Source organism: Anarhichas minor, unplaced genomic scaffold (assembly GCF_050575085.1).
Source record: "Anarhichas minor isolate MPS153535 unplaced genomic scaffold, ASM5057508v1 ptg000028l, whole genome shotgun sequence".
Taxonomy (NCBI): domain Eukaryota; kingdom Metazoa; phylum Chordata; class Actinopteri; order Perciformes; family Anarhichadidae; genus Anarhichas; species Anarhichas minor.
Genome location: NW_027466474.1, coordinates 13,907,103 through 13,928,513, shown reverse-complemented (window position 1 = coordinate 13,928,513; position 21,411 = coordinate 13,907,103). Strand labels below are relative to the sequence as shown.

Here is a 21,411-nt window from a genome sequence, read left to right as displayed (position 1 = left end):
ATTTCAAAACTTCACACGCAGGAAAAATGGAACAGAATCTCATATCGGAAATGCTATAAATCTACCAAAAATATTTAACATGTACCACTCTTTACTTTGATCATTTAGTTTTTTATGTATTTCATTGAAACGGTTCAGTATTTTGTACCTCTTTACCCCCGCACTGCTATTACTTGGGGATCAATAAAGTCTTATTTTGCCTTATCTTATCTCGCTGGAATACAAAAACTAAATTACACGCTGTGTGTAAAGGACGTCGACTGGCGATACAGGGATAATGGCAAGCTCTAAGCTCATTGGAGACTACAGTACAGATGGCCTTCCTCTCTGTCATCTCGTCTCTCTCTCACTCACACACACACACACACACACACACACACACAGACATGTTCTCCTCTCACTCTCACTGCCACTATTCATCCTCCACCAGACACTTGTACATCTCTGCCCATGCTTATGTAAATCAAGTGCTCCCCTCTTTGTGCAGATAGCAAGAAATTAGAAGAGAATAAAGGATGTAAACACGTGCAAAATGTACCGCGGACACGGTCCAGAGACAGCGGCTGGAGTTTTGAGTGAGAAAACATGTGATTTCACGAGTTTTGAAAGACATTGGTCATAATATTCGTTGTCTGTCGAAGCAATGAAGGACGATCCGCAGGCTACGCTGTGTGAAAGGGGAGACCAATGGGAGTTGATAAGGGGGAAAAAATAGAGAGTAAAACAGAGAGTGAGGCATAAGATGATGAAAAAGGGGAGAGGAGGTGGTGAGGAGTGATGAAATCCTGGGTCATGGTCAACAGTGTCTGCAGGGGGGAGAGTGACGGAGGGAAAAAAAGAAAACGACGGAGAGAAGGAACTCAGACAGACACCTGGGTGATAAGACACAAAACAGAGTCGTCTGTCCTGTTCACACAAAGGTCAATGTTAAAGGTCACGGTTGTCTGTGAGAGTGAGAGTGGAGTTTATGAGGTCGCTGTGCAGTAATTATTATCACACACGCTGTTATTACTCTCTCACACACACACACACACACACATCGCAGCAGCGGAGAATGAACGTCTTCACTAATCAGGGTTTCCATGATAATAAGTATTTTTTTACACCCCAAATTCTTATTTCTCTCTCTTTAAGTAGAAGTATTTCAATCACAAGTGGAAACACGGCCGGGCTTGTTCATGTACGTACGTTCATATTGGACGATTCTGCAGAGACAGATAATGTCCCTCAGGACGGGTGAAGACCAAAACAAAGCTGACTTGACCGTGAATGCTAAGGTTGCGAGTAGGCAGTTTGTTTACATCTTCATCGTAACATTTTGAACATCTTGAACGTAACATATTGAGGCCATAATATGTCAATGTTTACAGCTTGCTCCGCTGCCCCAGAGTGGGAAAAAAACAAATGGAGCTTTAACTTTGGGTTTTAGTTGCCTACGCGTAACCACTTAGTAGTTCCAGTTCATTTGCTATAACTACTATGTTTCCCTAACCGTAGCCACAATGCATATGCCTTAGACAGATATCATAGAAATAAAGCATTTCAACAGTTTAAAAAGGGTTGTTATACTATTGGAGTTTCTGCAGAATTCTCAGTTCTAATATTCTCGCAAATATAAAATGTCAGTAACTCATATGGTCAAACATGTAATGGGTTTGTTAGCTTTTAAGACCAACAACAATAATCCTTATAATAATAATAATGATTAAAAAGATTGTTTTCTGTGTGTTCTTCCCTCTCTCTAATCAACCTGTAAGCCCTTATTTGTCGTATTAAAGGGTTTACGGGTATTACTGTAGAAGTCTTTCTGTTGTCTTTGGCTAAACATCTTATCTCAGCCATCACTCTCATGACCATCAGATAAACGGCTTCATCCTTCAAAAGGGAGATTATTCGTCACTCCTCTTTGCCGGGATTAAAAAACAAAGTGGTTTGCAGCAGACGACGCTGTCAAGATTAAAATGTTTCATCTTGACATCTGCAAACTAAATATGTGCATTTATGCTTCAACAAGTAAACAAAGCGTTAGCACGCACACTATCACTTCAAACACTGACACATCCATTTATCATAATGGGCATGTCGGAGAGTCAAGGTACGGCTGTTGAAAAAAAAAGAAAGAAAAGAAGAAAATCACGTTGTGTGCTTGGAAACGGTGAAATCACTGTGTGATCAGATTTGAATCGGGATGTTAATTTATTTAGCGTTTCATTAAACGGCGCCGTTACATCTTCTTTACAACTCGTGTGTTGCCTCCCGAAGAGCTCCTCGCTCTACGTAGTGAGTGAGCGGCAGTAGCAGAGATATGTTCAACATTGACTGACATGTCGTGACAGGATGACGGGGCACCCCGACATTCAGCCTCGTAGGGCTCGCCGTTGATTATCGACAATCCATTTCCTACACACACACACGCACGTGTGTGTACATATCCAATATGCACGTGGCGTGTCATTAACGCCCGCCATTAGCGGGGCAGCAGCGACCTAACAGATATGCCCGAATAGGAGCGTCATGGTCAAACACTTTCGACACCTCCCAGATGACATCCGTTCGTTTGGCTCCCGCCTGAGCCAAGGGGGGCCCTTGCGCCTCTCCTAATGAGGAGGCCAGAAATAGGTGGCGACAAATGTCATGCCTGGGTTGGACAGGACACGACAGGACGTGACACGACACAGAGCACTCTGGAGGAGGCCTTGTAACTGAGAGGTGTAGCGCTAAGCAAGGAAACACCTCTCATGGACGAGCAGGTCGACCAGCCTGGGACACATGCCTCGCCGTTGCTTCTGACACGGGGATACTCCGCTCTACATCTACTAAGGAGTCACTTTTGAAATGAAGTATTGTCACGAATGCTGAAAAACCCCAGCCTTTAAGTAAATGCAGACACTGTATTATTGCCAATTGAAACCCCAGTGCTGCACTGTTGAGCTACAGTATATGTGGATATTTTTCAGTGTTCAGTAAGAAGTCATTAGATTTTATATTATATATGAACATGTGCGTGAGTATAAGTTGATGTAGGACATTCTGAATAACACGTCTCTATATGTTATTTAATACAACGGGAAATGAGATATGAGAATGTTATTCTGGGATTCACAGAGAATTCTCTATCTCTGGTTATGCATCATCAAAGCATGGCTTTAATAAGAAGGTAAAGGCGGGGTTTTATTTTCATGTTGGTCTTCCTCTCGTTGCTATTCTAGCCCATCAAAAACCTGCCTTCTTTAGGACTGGAACATGTCTTACTTTGGCGAGTCCTACTGGCTGTATCTTAAAAGACGCTGCTTCACCGCGCCATCTACAGATCTGACCCGGGGGCACTGGAATACTTGGGCCTAAAGCAACACATAGGCTGCACCAAATTTCACCGGCATATCTCAATTTGTTCTATTAACGAAAACTTAATTGATGTTAAATGTAAAAAAAACGATGCTACGTATGAGGCGTTTACAAAAGGGATTTAAAGCGGCGAGCTGCAAGCAATATCCTTTTGTAGTTCCCAGATCTTTACCATCATATGTAGAGCAATTACAACGATCAGTGGTTGGCAATGGAAAGCTTGAATCTCAGGCTCCCTTCAACAATGTGAAAACCTCACAAGTAAAAGCAAAATTAAAATCTCAGACATAAAATGGCGCAAGTTCAAATGAAGGGCTATAATGTAAGTGTAGATCAAATACAGTAAATATAGTATAAAATGTAAAGTATATGGCGGTAAAGTTACATTATAATGGTGAAGTTTCACAGTGATGAGCTCAAGAGTTTAAACGTCTTATGGCCTGTGTTGTGAATCTGTCCCCGAGCCTGGCGGTGAGCGGTCGGATGCTGAAAATATTAGAAAATAATTAAACACCATAGCATCACACCCTTCACATCACACACAGAAGAAATTAAAGTGAACTAGTTTGTTCTTTGGGGTCGTGAACTCAGTTCAAAATTCGTAACTGTGAATTGTGAACGTGAACTACTTCATTTGAATCTGTGTGAACTGAACTTTTGAGTGGTTCTTTGTGAAGTGTGAAGTCGGATCATTTGGTCACATAGCGTTCCTTACGCAAACCTTAGGGGTTACCCAGCAGCAGCAGCGGGTCTGCCCCGGAGTGACTGTTGGCTGAGGTGAAACCAAAGTTCCAATCTAGCTAGCTAGCCTGTGGCACAGTCCGTAGACATGCCGCAGATAGACCTTGGCTTCACCCTCGGCAAACATTTAATCCCTCCTGGCAGACAAAAGAGGAAAACCTGCTGCTGGTTAACAGGCAAAACAAAAATCATAATTATGATATAAATATGTGACCGAATCACGGAGAAACTAATCGACGTTGAGGGGCACATTTGGGCCTAGGTATAAGCACAAATCATTTCCATACCAAGTAGTCTTGTTATATGACTTATCGGAGGAGGAAAAGCCACTCTGTGTTGAGGCACTCTTTGTTATTTATGTATATCATTACAGCACACCGCCTACATATCTATGGAATTCTTCCACCTTCTCACGTCCACCATTTCTCCCCGGATCTATCGCATCACTCTTCGTGCGAGTTCATCTGCATGGTAATGCTATCGTGATGCGGCAGCTGGAAAGCAAATCATTTGCATTGCTTTGATTTTTTTTTCTCTCCACTAAAGCAAGGACATCGCCGGCGTCTAACCATTACGCGTGTGCAAGCAGTGTGTCATACATCCACTCGCGCAAACACACGTACACACACGTACACATTTAAATAAAGTGGCTGGGGAACATGTTTAATTACAGCCGGGGAAGTAAGTGACTGGGCTGGGGGAAATAAAACCCCAAAAAAACAACAACACTTGATATCGCTGACATTTACAATCTGCCTCATTTATCAAAAGCTGCCAAAGCCGAGTCAAAGAGGGTCGTTACATTGTAAACATAGATTAACTCAACTCTCACAAAACCCACAGTACGTTGTCTGATGAATGATTTTTATTCTCAGAAAATTGCAGATGCCGGAGTGCATTTCCTCGGACTCCGTCAATTAATTGTCTCGTTTGTAACCCGTTACGTGCGTGTGTGCGGCGCGCGCACGTGCACGATTGAGGGGGCAGCGTCGGTGCTAAATATCTGGCACCCTTCAGCATACATTTCCCCCAGCCTCCTCCTATTATTCGTCTCATTTGTTACCCAGTGTTTACACGCGTGTGCGTGCACCTCTGCCAGCAACGGTGTTAATAGCTAGCGCTTTCATCGGCCGGGCAGGATTTGACAAACTACGCTGATGCGTGCTCTGGTCTGACAGACCTGTACTTACTGCCAGTCGTTTTACTTCTGCCCAAAAACAACTATTAGTCACTCACTCGCTCTTTCACAAGCAAACGCTTTTTTCTTACAGGCTCCTCCAAGATGCAGGGAAAAGAGCCAAGGTCGGCCTGCAAACTGGGATCTTTTTGATATGTACAGTAGCCTGAGTGTGTGTCTGCGAGTGCAAAAATGCTGGACCAGATGTTACTTGAAGTTATGTCGCCCTTTAAAAGACCTCCCTTGCATGCGTAGGGGCCATGCACAAAAAAGCCGCAAGAGCGATTACGGGGCTGGGGTGAGAGGGAGCGCGCTGAGGATTGGAGGAGTCGGCCCCAGGATATTCTTCAGCGACTCCTCGGCTCTCTGTTGCCGCAGACGCGGGATGCTTTTGAGTGTCAGCAGCTGGCAGAGGCGCGGAACGCCAGGGAGAAGACAAAGATAAAGAGGGATCGGAGGAAGAATTGCATTTAATCTCGCCATTTATTTTTAATAGCGTGCAGCTGCTTTGTTCTGTCTTCGGTCCAGGTTGACTGTGACCCAATGGACGCCATGCATTCACAAACAGAATCATCCGAACGAACATGATGTATTTTCTTATTCATGTGGATTTTTCTTTTTTTACTTCCCTATATTCCTCCCAACTTCGAATGTCCAAATCCCAATGCACTGCAGTCCTCGTCACATGCCTGTGGAGGGCTGCAGACACACTACTACTTCTGTGACACATGGTGCCACCAGCCGCTGCAAGCAATGAGCTTCACCAGGAGGCGTAACACGCGGTAGGTGCACACTATTCCCCCTAATTCGACATTGTGCGGGTGCCCTGGCTGAGCAGAGGAAGCGACCAGGCGAAGCAACAAGGACAAACACCCGCATTGGCTTCCCGCCGGCAACTGCAGACGGCTGTGCTCACTGGACTACCACGACCATGAATCAAACCCAGAGTGTCCGCAATCGTGGGAGTTTCCTCCTGTACCAATGCAGTTTGACTTAATGGAATTAAGCGTGCAAAGGAAGTTTGCAGTGAACACACCCTTCTTGCTAAAAAGTGATCTAAAGTGAGAAATCACATTAGTTAGTGCTTGAATCTTGCTGAAGAGGCCTACACACATTCTGAGAGGCTGCTGCTGCTGTTCTTGCAGATACTTGGAAGTACTCTGGCTCTCTATGCTTGGTAACATTACTACTACACTGCAACGTTTTAGTTACTGCAAAACCACACTTCAGTAAGTCCGTGACTAGAAGAAAGTCTGTCATGTTTCTACGGAAGTTAGTCCGTTACAATGACCGCGATTGCAACGGTACGCATACAAATAGCCGCCGATCTGACTATCGTGCTACGTTGATTTTACTGGGAATGTCCATTCTCTTCCTATTTCCTTTCTCTGGCACACAGGCTCCCACCGACCACCCAGCAGTGCATTTTTCTTGCCATTCGGTCTTGAATAGAGGCAGCGGAGGCAATCATGCCAGGATACGAGTGGCAGACTTTGGCAGACTTTTTGGACAAAGCAATCATTGGCTACTGCAGTCACTCGTCACATCAAAGTCAACGGAGAAAAAAGGGAATGCAATGAATGCGGTTAACGCCGCCGTGACACTGCATGTAAGCCTGATTATGTTATTACTCATCTCAGTGCAATTGTGACGATAAGAGGTCAAGTCTATAGAGCTCCTATGGCGGGCAAAGCCCAGTGTGGAATCAAAACACAAAAACCAACACACGGTGTGCTCATTCTCGGAGCTGCAGCGAGGGCCTCAGCATAACAAATGTAAAGCAACACTACGGGAACAGCAAGGGCGAAAGAGAAGACCGAGGTCGAGAAAGCGGGTATGAAAGGTGGGACAGAAGAGCACAAAGGGACATAAAAGAAAGTGACAGGACAGTGAGAGATTTGGAGACAAAATTAGGTTAGGACAGCAAATGATGTTAAGTGTTGTCCAGGCAGTGAGGCGGGCAGGTGGGTGGTGTATTCTCTCCATGGTTTCCCCGTCCTCCGGGGGCAAAGCAGCAGAGCAGAATGTAGAGGGGCTCATTTAGATCCTTCTAAAAAAAGGAAAGGTCAAAGCTTCTAGGGGCCGCGGTGGCTGTGATGATGCCTGCCTGTCTAGAGGTGGACCTGCGGGGACGACACACCCCTGGGATGAGCCGAGTAGGAGCCGCAGAGAAGGAGTGCGAGAAAAGGCAAGTAGATGCAAAGTATGGGTGCAAAGATCAGAGACAGAAGGGTGAAAGAGGTGCAGACGAACAAAGAGAGACTGCAGCAGGAGGGAGGGAAGTGTAGTGGGCCTCTGCACGCTGCTCAGCCTGGCATGATTGGTTTGTATGTGAGTCACGGGATTATTTGTTGAGCGGTGGATTCCTGCATATTCGGCACAAACGAGCCAGCCCAAAAAAATATGACATGAAACTGAGACTTTTAAATGTGACATAAAGCAAACATGCAGGAAAGGCGCTCCCTGATATTTCTGGTTATTTGAGAGTGAGGCTCGTACCATTATTGGGCTCGGTGATGTTTGCAAATATGTTGCTTTGTGGTGTTAAATAGTGAACACTTGTAATGAGCTTTCCACGCTGCTGCGTGTTATGGTGAGGAGAGAAATGCGTTGTTTGGCTGTGCTTATCCAAGCAGACTAGGTAATAACGGTGTAATGGGGGAAACAGTGGAGTTGAGATCCAATGAAAGCAGGGGGTCTGCTGGAAAACACAAGCAAACCCGCTTTATCAAAAATCTGCAAGGAGCCATTTGGGACAGCTAGTGTTCAAATACGGAGAACAAACTGCAAAAAAAAAATAAAGGATTTACTCGAAATTTTCCTGTTATGTTCAGAAACGTCAAATACAGCCTGGCTGTGTAATTTGAAATAGGGATTTCAACATGATATTACAATATAAGCTTCTCTTAATTCAGCCTGACACTGTATTAATTAGTTGTGAGGGAGGAGTCATTTTAATGAATCAGCATATATATATAAAATACATATATTTATATATATGTTTCTCTAATGTTACGTAAAAATCGGTGGCACTAACATTAGCAGATTACGTTAGCACATCACTCACAAGCATTAGCACGTCGCTACGCTAGCTACTGAATGTATACTAAATGTACAATGCTGCTTTTCGCTTTTTGACGTCAGAGTGGTTAAAGATATACCCGATTTTACAGGGCCGGTGTAGTTCCATTATTTCATTGTCTTCAGTCTCGATGAGTGATGTAGTGGTCCACTTTTATACTGTGATTTGTGGGCTTTAGCTTCTATCTTTAGCTTTTTAACCCGTTTTCGCTGCTGAATCAGTTTGACAACCTGGACAAATCCGTCAAATGCATAGTGTAGACCAGGGGTCTTCAACTAAAATTCCAAAAGGTCCAGATTGAGAAAATCTCCTCGGGCAAAGGTTCGAAACATTACAATAATATCTAACTCGCGCTATTTAGTGCCATATATATATATAAATATATTCAAGAAGCCTAGTAGTAGTAACAACGTCTCTGTGTAGTCAACAACCGTCAAATCAAATAAAGAAAGTACTTATATTTTAACAATTATTATTCTCAGTTTTCAAATTTAACTGGATGGATTATAAATAATACATAGAAATACATAAATAAATGTTCTTCTCATTTCAAGTAAAATAAGGGCTGGATTAAAGAATAACTGACATAACAGAAAGCTTTTCAAAAATGTGCATCTTTAAAATAAAGTACTTCATTTGAGAAAAATTTATTTCACTGAATTGTCCTGCAGCTTTAAATTCAGTTCATTCAGGTGTGAAGTGATGTCAATCAAAAAGCCACAATATTATATTTTTGTCATCTAAAAAGAGAAATGTTTGTGCATGGACTTTGTGTGGTTATTAAACCACTTGTTTAGCTCTATTCTCTCTGTTTACATCATTGTTGGTCAGTGAATTCATGTGTTATGATTCTGATCATTTTGGGCTCTTAGGTTTATTTTCTGTGTCTTCATTTCAGATGTGAGAGGGTACGTTTGTTCAAAAGAGTTGTTCTTTGTCTCGTAGTGCGCTTCATTTGCCGCTTTTATCAATAACGTATGAGACATGCTGGTTTTAACTGCCTGTGGGAAGAATTAACATAAGAGTCTGTTCATTCTTGCTTATAAATTCTATTCTCTCTGAACACGTTTCTCTTTTCGGAGAACGTCGTGTGAGATAACTTCTTCGATTAGCGCAATATTCCTGCTCTTCTTTCTATTTCCTCGTCTCAGCCCCGTGTGTCACGGCGTGTGTGTAAACCTCGCTCGAGTCAGGAAACATGTCAGAATACTCATATTTGATTGGCTGAGCTGCATCACCTGATGTGATTTACAACGCATTGGTCGGTGTGTTTCCTGCACCGCTGAACAAGTGCTGTAACGGCTGAATAAGATGCGCCGGTTAAAGTATAAACTAATTGCGTAATATGCATAATTTCCGAACCATCTATCGGCGTCTGGGTCCGGATCCAGACCGCGGTCTGCCATTTGGGGACCCCTGGTGTAGACCCTTCTGTCTGCTTCTCTCCGAAATCGCTTTTACGTCTATTCCAAAAATAAGTGCAGTTAGTGGCAGTGTGGGCTCCATGATAGCTCTTACAGTTTCATGGAGTAGAGCAGCGGGGGATGGGGCTTAGCGAAGGGTCAATTGTTTCTCTAACGGGGGGTAACAGCTGTCATTGGGCACAACCCCAGACGTATTTGATTTAATGGACAAATCTGAGGTGTGGGCTCAGTCGACCAATCAAGCAACCAAATAACATCACACTGGAGTACTTTAACCCTGAACTGTATAAAAATCAGAGGTAGAATAAGTCTGTCGTCTCTCTAAATGCAGACGTAACAGACTTGGACCACAATTTGGCCAAGAAAGTCAAAATTGTTGGAGCAAGACAAATATGTTGGATGAAGGAGAATACATTAGCCGCTTGTAGACGTGAGGCGGGCCTGAATAAAGTTCATTAACATCAGCTCCTAATGGACTGGGAGGTAAGTCCACAGAAAATGTTTCTTGCCCGGGAGGCACAGAGCAGCAAAACACAAATACACAGCATCCCAAAAAGAGTCCAAAAACACTCCGAATACGGTTCCAAAGGGAGATGATGTTCCTTTTTTAAGTTGAATTCACGCTTGAGGAAACACTGAAATTCCAGTGAAGCTTTTCATGCATAATGATGTGCAGTAAGTAAGTTATTTCAACAGGCAATGATAGCTTTGGAGCCAGACTACAGTATAACTAAAGTAAGCTGCAGCAGGACTTCAGTGCACATCTAGAAATATAGTGGGGAAAAGTCATTATTTCTCTAAGATTTTTAGATAGTAGCAAAAGTAGAAATATACCTATTATTATTATAAAGCCTGTTTGTATAATGGAAAAGATGGTTTTGATAATTAACGAAAAATGTTCTTAGAGTGCAAAAATCACATCCCAGAATCTGTGATTTGGCATAGCCTGAGGACATCTGCCATGCTCCGAATAATTAGCACGGCACAACTCAATTCAAATGATCTTTCAGAATGACCAAAACAGCCGGCAAAAAAAATTGACCTGCAAGAATGTACATCGTGCCTTCATTTGCACTTGCACATGTGCAGGATAATGAAGCCTGAGCATAGAAAATCAGCTCAAAATCATCAAGAATAAATGTCTCTGGAATACGAGCTTTGCTGCAGGCGAGTCAATAAGCCACTAACTCAGCAACAGCTCGTTTGAGTTCATGTGAGTGCACAACGCTCCCTGGGTGCTTTAGTCCCACCTGTGCACGACTTACCCCTTTTTTCAGTCTCACATATGACAGCCGTATAAGGACGAGTCAATACGCATCAACACGCTGCGGACCTGTGAATTGTTTGTGCTGCACATAACCGCCAAAGCAATATTACTTCCTGAGAAGAGCTCGGGATGACCTCAAAACTTCCCAGCGAGATGCGGAAACGCCAACGAACAACATCATTATAATTTAATCAAAGTTAATCATATTTTCTAGTGTGGCCCCACCAGCGCATGAATTACTAATATCGCAGGTCAGTTCGGATATCAAACCTCCCCTTCAAACAGTTTGCTGGCTATTCAGTAAAGCACAAGGACGTTATCAGGACTCCGTCTCCCCTACGTCCAATTTTGTATAGTCACGGATGAAGACAAAAAAAAGGTGTCTACTCCGACCATCTTGCCTGTAAACTACAAGCTGCTCTAATGGGAGAACACATTGTTTCAATCCCTCAACTCTCTCAAGTACAAGTTGCAAAAATATCTGGTTGAAAGAAGAAGAAAACTCGTCACATTCATCTGCTGCTTCTCTCCCTCCTCCTCCTCCTCCCATGGTGTCACAGTCCATATGGTGCTGCAACACTGTTGGTCTCCTGTGACCACACTTCCCACGATGCATCTGTGGCTCTGGGCTTTCGAGGGAGCTGATAGGCTTCGGAGGACTGTGGTATTGACCAGCTATCGCCTGGTGTGAGGTCAGCTCGCTGCAGCAGTGGAGTGTGTCCGGACGGCGCACACTCCACTGACTTCCAGTCTTCCACGCGTTCCCGCCAATCAATCCTCCATTTTCTACCGCTTGAACAAGATACGCTTTCTCTGTGCGCCTTGAAACATTTTCTTCTTTTAGAGTAATGCCGGATTGATCCATTTTCTCTTACTCTTTGAAACCCCGCGCACAGTCAGACAATGGGTCTACCTTGTGAAGTTACTATAATGAAGAAGTTCTATTTGGAAAAATACCATCAATGACTCTCCATTTCTTTCTTTCTGAGGGGGCGATTTTTGGACTGTTATTGTTCTCTCCTCTGCATTAGTGTGTTGAGCTCTCTTCCTCCCCTGTCTGTGTCCATGCAGAGAAAACAGAGCTTAGCACAGATCAATCCCATTGAGTCTGACTTCTCTCACCAGCCGGGGATCAATACTGCCTGTTTCATGTCCCTGTGCAACACACACACGTGTGCAACACACACACACAGCTTTAAAGACATGCCTATAAGGGCGGGCCCACCCCTTTAGAGATGACCTATCGGCCTTTCGGTTAACTCACTCCCCAGGGGATACAGAAGTTATATTATGACAGGCTTCCCGGTGCTAAAGGTCTGCTTTGGTCCTGTGCTGCAAAGTGCAAGCATTTACACCATCTGATTACATTACCAGCTTGCCACCGAGGCCTCGCAAGAAACACGCAGTGGCTGAAAGTAGTATGCAGCGGTAAAAAAACCTCTACGTTTACCGTTTGTCGCATGTGTGACAGCAGATGTTTAGGAATCACATAACAGGACAGGGAGGGCTCTAAAACTGTTGCGCTATGCTGGGCTCAACCGTACCAGCTGGACAGGACATGATTTTTACCCCTTGAACCATATGATATCTCATGAACTCCTTTGTTTTCTCTTCTATGCTTCATGGAAGAAGAGAAATGTGATATCACTCTCATGTCTGTAAGTTAAATATGAAGCAAGCTGCTAGCTTAGCTAAGCACCAAAATGGGAGGTAGGGGGACACAGCTAACTTCCTCTATTTGGGCCTCTATTGCATTTTAATTTTTAATTGTAAGGATTTACTGCTTTTAATTTTTTTAAATATTTATTCCATACAAAAAGTGTTGTTTCCAAAAACAGTACAGTCTCCTGTCCAGCACGGTGTGGATCAAGCCCCAAAAACTGAAGTGTAACAAAGCCTTTTTGCTCCGCAGACTCACCTTGCCTGGAGTACTCGTCGGCCTCGTGGTGAACCAGGTCCGTCACACAGCCGCCGTAGTGCAGCCTCTGCTCGTGGTCGAACGCCTTGAGCGTCTCGCTGGAGCTGTAGGACTTCTGGGTGGGCACGCGGCACTCGTCCGTGTCCAGGGAGGAGGTGTTGTACTGGGCGTCTTTGGGGCCGCGACCCCTGGTGAGGGAGCGGTGCCTGCGGTCCTTCAAATCCATGCCGAGGTTGGGTGGGCGAAGAGATGTGGTTAGGAAGAGAAGGAGGAGGAGGAGAAGGTGATGGTGGGGAGGAGGGGGGAAGATGGAGGGGCCTCCTAGCGAGCCTCCGTAATGTCAATCTCCACTTCAGTCACCTGGAAAACAGTGATAGAGAGAGAGAGAGAGAGAGAGAGAGAGAGAGAGAGAGAGAGAGAGAGAGAGAGAGGGAGAGGGAGAGGGAGAGGGAGGGTTGGAGAGAGTGGAAAAGAAAGTGAAAGGTTGGTATGAATTTAATGGATGCACTGCTGTGACTCACTCTTGCTTCGCACTCCCCGGAGAATCTACAAGGAAAGTTAGGTAAGAGGGTAGCGCAGCGGATGGACATTTTCGAGCAACCGGGGACAATACACAACACATCGGAGTATTGATGCGGGATAAGTAAGGCTATTGTGGGGAGAAACAGAGCTGCCAGCGGCGCGGTCCACAGAGATCGGCAAGCATCGACCGGGCTGATGAAAAATGGTCGGGGGCCGGCATTTAAATCTATGACACAAAAACAAGAAAGTGTCTCAAACACCGTCCAGTCATCTTAAAACTGATGTCAGCGACGCATGAGAGCAGACACACAATGATGTCACGAAAAAAGGCAGAGGAGCAGGGAAAGACGAGAGGAAAGACGAGAGGAAAGACGAGAGGAAAGACGGGCGGAACGATGGGAAGGGAGACGGCTGGATGAAAGGTAGAGGACGAGAAAAAAAAGAAAAAAGAAAAGCAGCCGGATGCAACAGGAAGGATGGAAGAAGAGGAGAAATGACTTGAGGGCATTGCTAGTCTCTCCCTCATTATCAGAGTGAGAATGAATCCCGCTCCCTTAGAGGCTGTAAGGGATAATCAAACACAGCCAGACACACAAGCACAGACACACAGACACACACACTCACACACACGTCACAAACACCCAGAAACAAACTGAAATGCACATATGCAGCATGGAGGTGCTGAGATAACAGCGTTTCCCGGCCCCTGACTCAGCTTGTGGCACGACTTGTAGAGCGGCGAAACGCAGGCGTCGTCACATCACCTTCTCTGTGCTTTACGCCTGAGCTAACCGTTGCTATAGCTATTGCATCACACATGCAGCCCACTTCTAATCCATTCAAATATTATACTTGTGAATGCAGATTACACACACGATTATGATGCTAATACAGCATGATACCAGCGCAGCGGCCTTGAGCAGCGCATTACATTAGCAGCTAAAGATCAAAGTACAACAATACAACAACCAGCAGTAATTGACGGGAACGCTTCCAGCAGCTGCCTGTATGGGATATTTATGCTAATAAATAGGTCATCCGTGTTTCTATTGCTTCGGGCCAAGGAAAGTCTGGTCCACCCACTGCATTACAGACGTAGCATCGCATTTCCATCAAAAGCATCTCTCTAGTCTGGACGGTATGCATTGATATCAGAGCGGGGCATTTCTAAAGAAATAGCCTTATTCAGAGCATGTGATGTAACTAATTGCATGCTGGGAGGGAGGAAGAATGAGCAGGGAGAAAAAAAGGGAGAGCAGGAAACAAAATGCGAGTCAATCTATTCAATGAGGGCTCATTTTAAAATGCTTAGAAGGTAGCATCGAAAAGTGCCCTGCTATGTCCATTGATTAACAGTAGGTATTAAGTCTCATAAAGAGCTCATTATGCTCCGACATCCATCAGCAGGCTATTAGGAGTTCAACCGTAATGTGTTTGTACCTTGAATGGAGGATGTGGAAACAGGGAGGGCTACTGGCTCGGCAGAGTTGGGGACATTCTGACCGGCGCTATGCGAGTGATGGGGCTTTGTGAGTGTCGTGTACTCGTCTGACGGGTGCGGTTCGGATTATTATTAGGATTATTATGTTGGGAAAGCGATCTCAAACGCTTTCAAAAGGTTACATACCGCCCTTTGTCTGGTGCGTTAAACACAGGGGTGGCTATTAGCCTAGCTTAGCATGAAGACCGGAGGAAGAAAAGGGGAAAAAAAGGTAGCCTGGCTCCTTGCTGAGTGAGAGATTGTTACAGGAGCTGGTGGAACAGCGGCTAGCTCAGAGGTGACGTCAGGACAGTATTCTTCTACCAGTCCTAATGCTAAGCTAGGCTAATACACTCCTGGCTCTGACTTGAATGCACTGAAATGAGAGTGGTATTGATCAGCTGTGATAGAGCAGTGCCAAACTCTGCCAAGTCAGTGTGTATGGTACAGTATAGTGGTATAGTGACACACAGTTAACCGTTTAGAAATCAATAGAAACATTGAGTAAACGTTGCGGTGAAGTGCCGCCGCGTCTTTAGACTTCCGAGGGTCTAAAAGGTTTGAACGTGGCAAACACAGTAGAAGGACTTGAGGAGCAGTTTGCAGGTGGATTCTAGTTGAGTAGCAGGAGAAAGGACACAGAATGAGAGATAAATGGATTAGGAGGAGAAAGCCTAGGGGGTCAATCACCAGATCTCAACCGTATATCAATCACATCTTAACATACGTGGGTGTTTTCCTCAAGGTCGCAGAAGCACACACCTTCACACACACACACACACACACGGCAAATTCTTTTGTTACTTACTCCGGTGAGTAACTCTGTCTAACCCTCCCCGATCTCATTCATCAGAAGTATAATGACTCATTGTAGTTCTGACTGGTCGCAGACCACGATTTCAGGACATTCGTATACAAACACGAATATATGCAAACCTTGGCCAGGACCCACTCGGGCCTGCAAGTAGCAGCGATTCCTTGACAGTCGACAAAAGGGGGGGGGGGGGGGGGGGGGGGGGGGTCAGGTGAAGGAGAAAAGAGACACGCACACGACCGTGAAGTGACCATGAAATCCAGGCAGAATGAGAAATGTAATTGGAAGGCAACAGGGGGGGGGGGGGGGATTCATTTTCGCAATTACAGAGGTGACGTTTGATAGAGATAATGGCCTTTTCTCTGCAAATAAGAGCTCGGGAAAAGGAAAAGAAAAAAGGAAAATGACACAGTGTAAAACCACTGTAACTAGAAATCACACCCAGTTATTAGGAAGCTAATGACATCAATGGATTAGCGAGCATCAGACAAGATGGATTCCCATTCACCCTGAAGGAGCAGAGTCCAAATAACGAAGAGTATCAACTTTGTAAACACAGTTGTTATGATAAGAAACATCTTTTTTTTCTTCTTTTTTTTACACATCTAATGTGTAATCATGCTTCAAGAGTCTTTCTTCCACATGGAAAATAAGCATCTAGTTTTCATAACGTGTCACAAACTAAATATATCTGACACATTGTGTCACAATAAGTTTTATGGAGAAAATCATTCAGTCGGTAAAAATATATATTGTTATTAAAGCCGGCAGTGGGTCATCAGCGTTCCAGCAGTAGCTGCATTAGTGCATTTACGGTTTGAAACTGCCTCAGGTAATATGTGCTCTGTTGCGTCATGTGCCTTGAAGAAAGCGCCGCAGAGACGACAGACGGCTCTGGGAACGCGCCGATCGCAATCGACCCGGCCTCGGCTGCGCATGTTATTTCACTGCATTTGCAATGCTTACATTCGCATTGGCTGGATACCCAAAGACAATTAGCTGCAAAGATTCCATCCAGCCATCTCATTTATCAAACCAATAAGCAGGGAGGCGGTGTGTGTGTTTGTGTGTGTGTGTGTGTGTGAGAGTGCTCGAGGAGATGCTGTTAAGGGCCATCACGCTGTGGGAGGCTTCCTGTCCAGATGACTCCTACTGTGGCGATCTAGGAGGAGGCTCAACAAGGGCATGTTTACTCTGTAAAAGCTACAAACTGTCCTGACATTTACTGACATTTATTGATAGAATATATTGTTACACTCCAGATAAAACTATGCCACAGAGTTTAGAGGTTTTATTGCGTACAGTATATATTTCAGTATACAGCGCTATGTGTATACTTTTAAGGCTTCGAATAATAATTGTTATCCATTCACATGCAGATGATTTCCTCAAATAATGGATCACTAATACTTTGGTGTATAAAAACGGTCACAATGCATTTCCTGCTAAACCCCAAAGATGTTCAGTTTATTAGACATAGAAAAGCAGTAAATCAATTTTCAATTGTAAATCCTTACAATTGAAAAACTGCAACTTCAATATTTGCCAATCCTTGTGTCATTGGACTAATTCATACGGCTCCCTGTGTAAATCTATACCTGTATTTGTACAATAGGCGTGTCTCTTTAAAGACCTGCGGCGAATGCGAACGCATATGTTTTTGCACCCGGTTATAGCCACAGTAATTCCTATCTGATCGTATCTTACGGTTGGATTGAAAGAGCCCGTGAAGCAGTCATTATCTGGCTCGTTTAATTCAATTGGAACCAAACCAAAGGCAACAATCATCCAACAAGACTGGTGACTAAAAGCCTGATAAAAAACAGCATGGAGCTTTTCCATCAGAAAATGAATCCACTCTTCCAACACTCTTTGTCAACAGTTCTTCATTTGTTGGCTTTTTTCCTTTCCTCTCTCTCTCACTCACTCTTTCATTTTTTTTTTATTTGAAAGGAATTTAAAGCAAAATACGCCCAATTGAAAACACAAGGCCATGTTATCACAAAAGACAAAATTGTGTCTATAAAGCATGTTGCTCTCAATTTTCTGCTGTTTTTTTTTTTGCTGCTCAAATTAAGTTGTTTACGCAGTTTGTTGGGGGGGGGGCAAAGAGAGGTTGCGTGAGAATGAAAGGTGGGAAAATGAAGCGTCGTATCAGACTCGTGCTCATTTACAAAAGACGAGCGTGCATCATGATTTCAGGACGAGCGTCCTACTACAAACCCAGATATCATACAGTTCATCAAAGCCTCATATTACAATCTCAGATTCCCCTCCGGAGCATAATATACTTGTATATTAAAGTGGAAATCCGTATTATTCTTATGATTAATTACTTATTTTTCGCCAGTAAATACTTTTCTGAGTGTGCATTATCAATGTAATTACTTTAAACACTGTATGGTAATTTACAGCTTTTGGGACAAATAGCTCATTATGTATCGCTAATGTGCTTTAAATTTTACAGTATGGATGACATATTTAAGCTGTATAGATGTGTTGCAAATGTAGGCGAAGAATGGCTGGGCATCCTGATTACTTCCTGTTATGAGATGGAAGTGTGTGTGTGTGTGTGTGTGTGTGTGTGTGTGTTTGTGTGTGTGTGCATCACATGTTAACAGCTCATATTGCAGGAACATTCCTGCATGTGTCCACGTCCATAAACGCACCATGACCTCTATCAGTCTCTCTCTAACACACACACACACACACACACACACACACACACACACATACAAGCCTGGCTTCTGTGAGCTTTGGACTGGGCTCTGACTGAGAGGCTCCTCACCGTGAAGAGTCATTAATCATGTCTTCCATCTCGGGCGGCGTACACGCACGCACGCACGCGCGCGCGCACACATATATACACGCACAAGGCAAAAGGGACGGGCCCGGGAGCCGCTGCTTCCGTGGCTCCAGTTCAACTGGAAACCGCGGTCCGTTCTGGATCCAAGATGATCCGCCAGCCAACAGCTGAGGGGCGCTCGGGACAGGAAACGTTTCATCACTCTCTCTCTCTCTCTCTCTCCCCCACACACCTCGCCTCATTACCTCAAACACCTCTTTTAGCCAAAATAGGACGAAAAAATAAATACATTCCCTTGCTTATTAAAGTGTGATGGGTCGTGGCGTTCGCTCGCTGTGTCATTATTTGTGTTTGCATGAGTACAAGTTGGAACGCTCGTTGGTCGCTGACATTGTGGTGATATTGATTCAGTAAAGTCATTTTTTTTGTGGGTGGGGGGGCTTTCATATGAGCACGACGCCGACGTCTAAACGCGGTGACGCTCATAGCTCCGATTTTGTGGAACCCCTCATTAGCGAGTGAGCACACAACAAGTCAGTGGTAGACTTTACAAATTAGGGCCGACTCTCCACCGCACCGCCACGCAACAATAAGGTCACTTACAAAAATAAAGCGAGATACATTCTCTGTAATTGAATCTAGTTCTATCAGCTTTCCTGCCAAGTTGATTTGCACGCTGTACCGAAATAGAACAGAAACAAACAATAAAATCACATTCGGCAGTCAACACTATTACTGCGTGCGTTAGAACATGTTTTTGCAGCAGTGTAGATTTTTAGTGGGCTAATTGTTTTCCTCTGACTTCCGAGTTAACACCGAATACTAGTTTCTCTGCATGCTCTGCTGGGTGCGAATGAGAAGGAGGTTGAACGTTCCCCCGTGATGAGCCGGGCTCAACGCGGTAATTGTGAAGAATTGTTGAGGCCGCGCGAGAGTGCGGGATAAAAGTTACCCGAGGTCTGCATGTGTGACTCCCGGGTTGTGGAGAACGAGATGGATGAACGTCGCCTCACTGATCGGGGAACTGTGAAGAGGGCTCACCCGCCTTCTGTTTTCTCCTCCACTGTATGTTTCTTCTCCTATCGTCCTGTCATTTGTCAGGGTTTGAAAGGAAGGGTGGGTGGGGAGGGGACAATGCTCTCCCCCCCCCCCCCCCCCCCTGCTCTCGGTGCCTGTGTAATCTCCACACTGGGCTGCAGAGTGCCACAGAGCCTCTGTTTATTAGACTAATCCTTAAATCCACATTCTGCAGGCCTCGCAAACGCCTCGCAAAGCTCTAATCTGACTCAAAACAAAGGGATTAGAGACGACAAGGTCCCTCTCTCTGTCTCTCCATGTCTTCCAGAGTGGGCTCAGGGTGGCGAGCGCACACGTGTGCAGGAGAAAAACGCGCTAGCGCTGTCGCATGCTCTTGCCCGTCACGCCCGTATTTCTTTTTTTTTTTTTGCCAAAGACTGACGCGAGCTGGCTGCTGACGAGACAGGCGGTTGGAGCCAAGGTGCAAACAAACTGGGTAATTACACAGGGCTCAAAAACGCGCAGGAGAAATGACGGACAAGATGAGAATGAGCTGTGGGAATGAGACGCGGCGACAGGGGGGGTATAACCGGAATAAGCAAACCTGGTTTATTAACAGAGGAGATGGATTTTGTTACACAGTAGCAGTGGAAAACACTAAGTTAAGCACAAACAAATATGTATCTGCATTGAAGCACCTTCACATCCATGTTGCAACACCAGGAGAGTGTTCGATGTGTGCGGATCAGGTGAGTCCCAATTTAGACTGACGTCACAGCTATGAGAACAACTTTTCATTCTCTCTGTGTTCTCTACACAGTTCCAATCACAATTTCAATCAGTTTCTCCTCAATATGGACAATAAATAATGCAGCAACAACAAAAAAAAAAAAAAAAAAAAAATCAGAGCTTAGATGAGTTCACTCAGTTGTTAATGCTAATTTAACACTGCAATCTTAATGTGAAAGCAAGTCTGTTTAGGAAATGTTGCATCCAATAATGTTGACAGGTGGGCTCAGTTTATTTTCTGGCTCCTTTCACACACTTACTGGGTTTACTGAGTTGTCACTTCACGGGAAAGACTTGTTCTTTCTTTTTTTATCTGATAAAAAAAAAGAAGTGGAATGAGTAAAAAATAGTGCCTGTTAGGCTGCATTCTCTCTCTCTCTCTCTCTCTCTCTCTCTCTCTCTCTCTCTCTCTCTCTCAAAAATCCCATTCTTTCAATATCCATATTGAGGTATCTGGTCAGAAATATTGTGGTATTTGATTTGTCTCCATATAGCTCTTCCAAAACCCTAGTTTAGCTCCTTTAGCTCCTTGTTTTTGTGTTGCTTTCTTTTCAGGATAGAAGTTCAGTTTCCGTAGCTTTGTTTGTCGTTTGGTTCCCACTCAGCCGTAACAATTCCAAAAAGCTCCAGCATGGGCATTTCTAGAGTTGTTGGGAAACATCTTGAATCATCTTTGCGAGCACTTGCAAGTTGCGTTCTGAGTGACATCCCCATATAGCCTGATAGACAGTTTAATATGGTCACCTCACAGACATTCACCTCCATGTTAGTACAAGTCTTCCCCAACAGGGATCATTGCCACAGCTTCTGCTCCGCAATCTGCCATGGTTTGATCATCAGCTGGTGAGGATCCAACACACCATGCCAGCAGAACTTTGCCTATACCATAGTGTTATTTCAGCCATGAGCAGAAACAGCTTACCCACTTTTTTGTGATTGCAGTTCAGTTCATGACCTCGCCAAATGTATAAAATAGCTCAAGTCAACATTGATCATTTGTCATTAACCACAGTACAAATGTCTGGTCCG

At 44.4% G+C, this 21,411-nt stretch overlaps 1 protein-coding gene across 2 annotated transcripts in view; it reads right to left on the bottom strand.

Annotated features, from left to right (window-relative positions):
• tenm2a (teneurin transmembrane protein 2a) overlaps nucleotides 1-21,411 on the bottom strand; it is a 214,957-nt gene that overhangs the window by 150,266 nt on the left and 43,280 nt on the right. The window contains exon 2 of one of the 2 annotated variants that reach the window (XM_076103209.1): nucleotides 12,955-13,314. In XM_076103209.1, the coding sequence (XP_075959324.1) occupies nucleotides 12,955-13,180 (226 nt within the window). In that variant the 5' untranslated portion in view covers nucleotides 13,181-13,314. Of the gene's footprint in view, nucleotides 1-12,954; nucleotides 13,359-21,411 lie in introns of those variants that run through there. The other variant, XM_076103210.1, reaches the window with a different exon arrangement.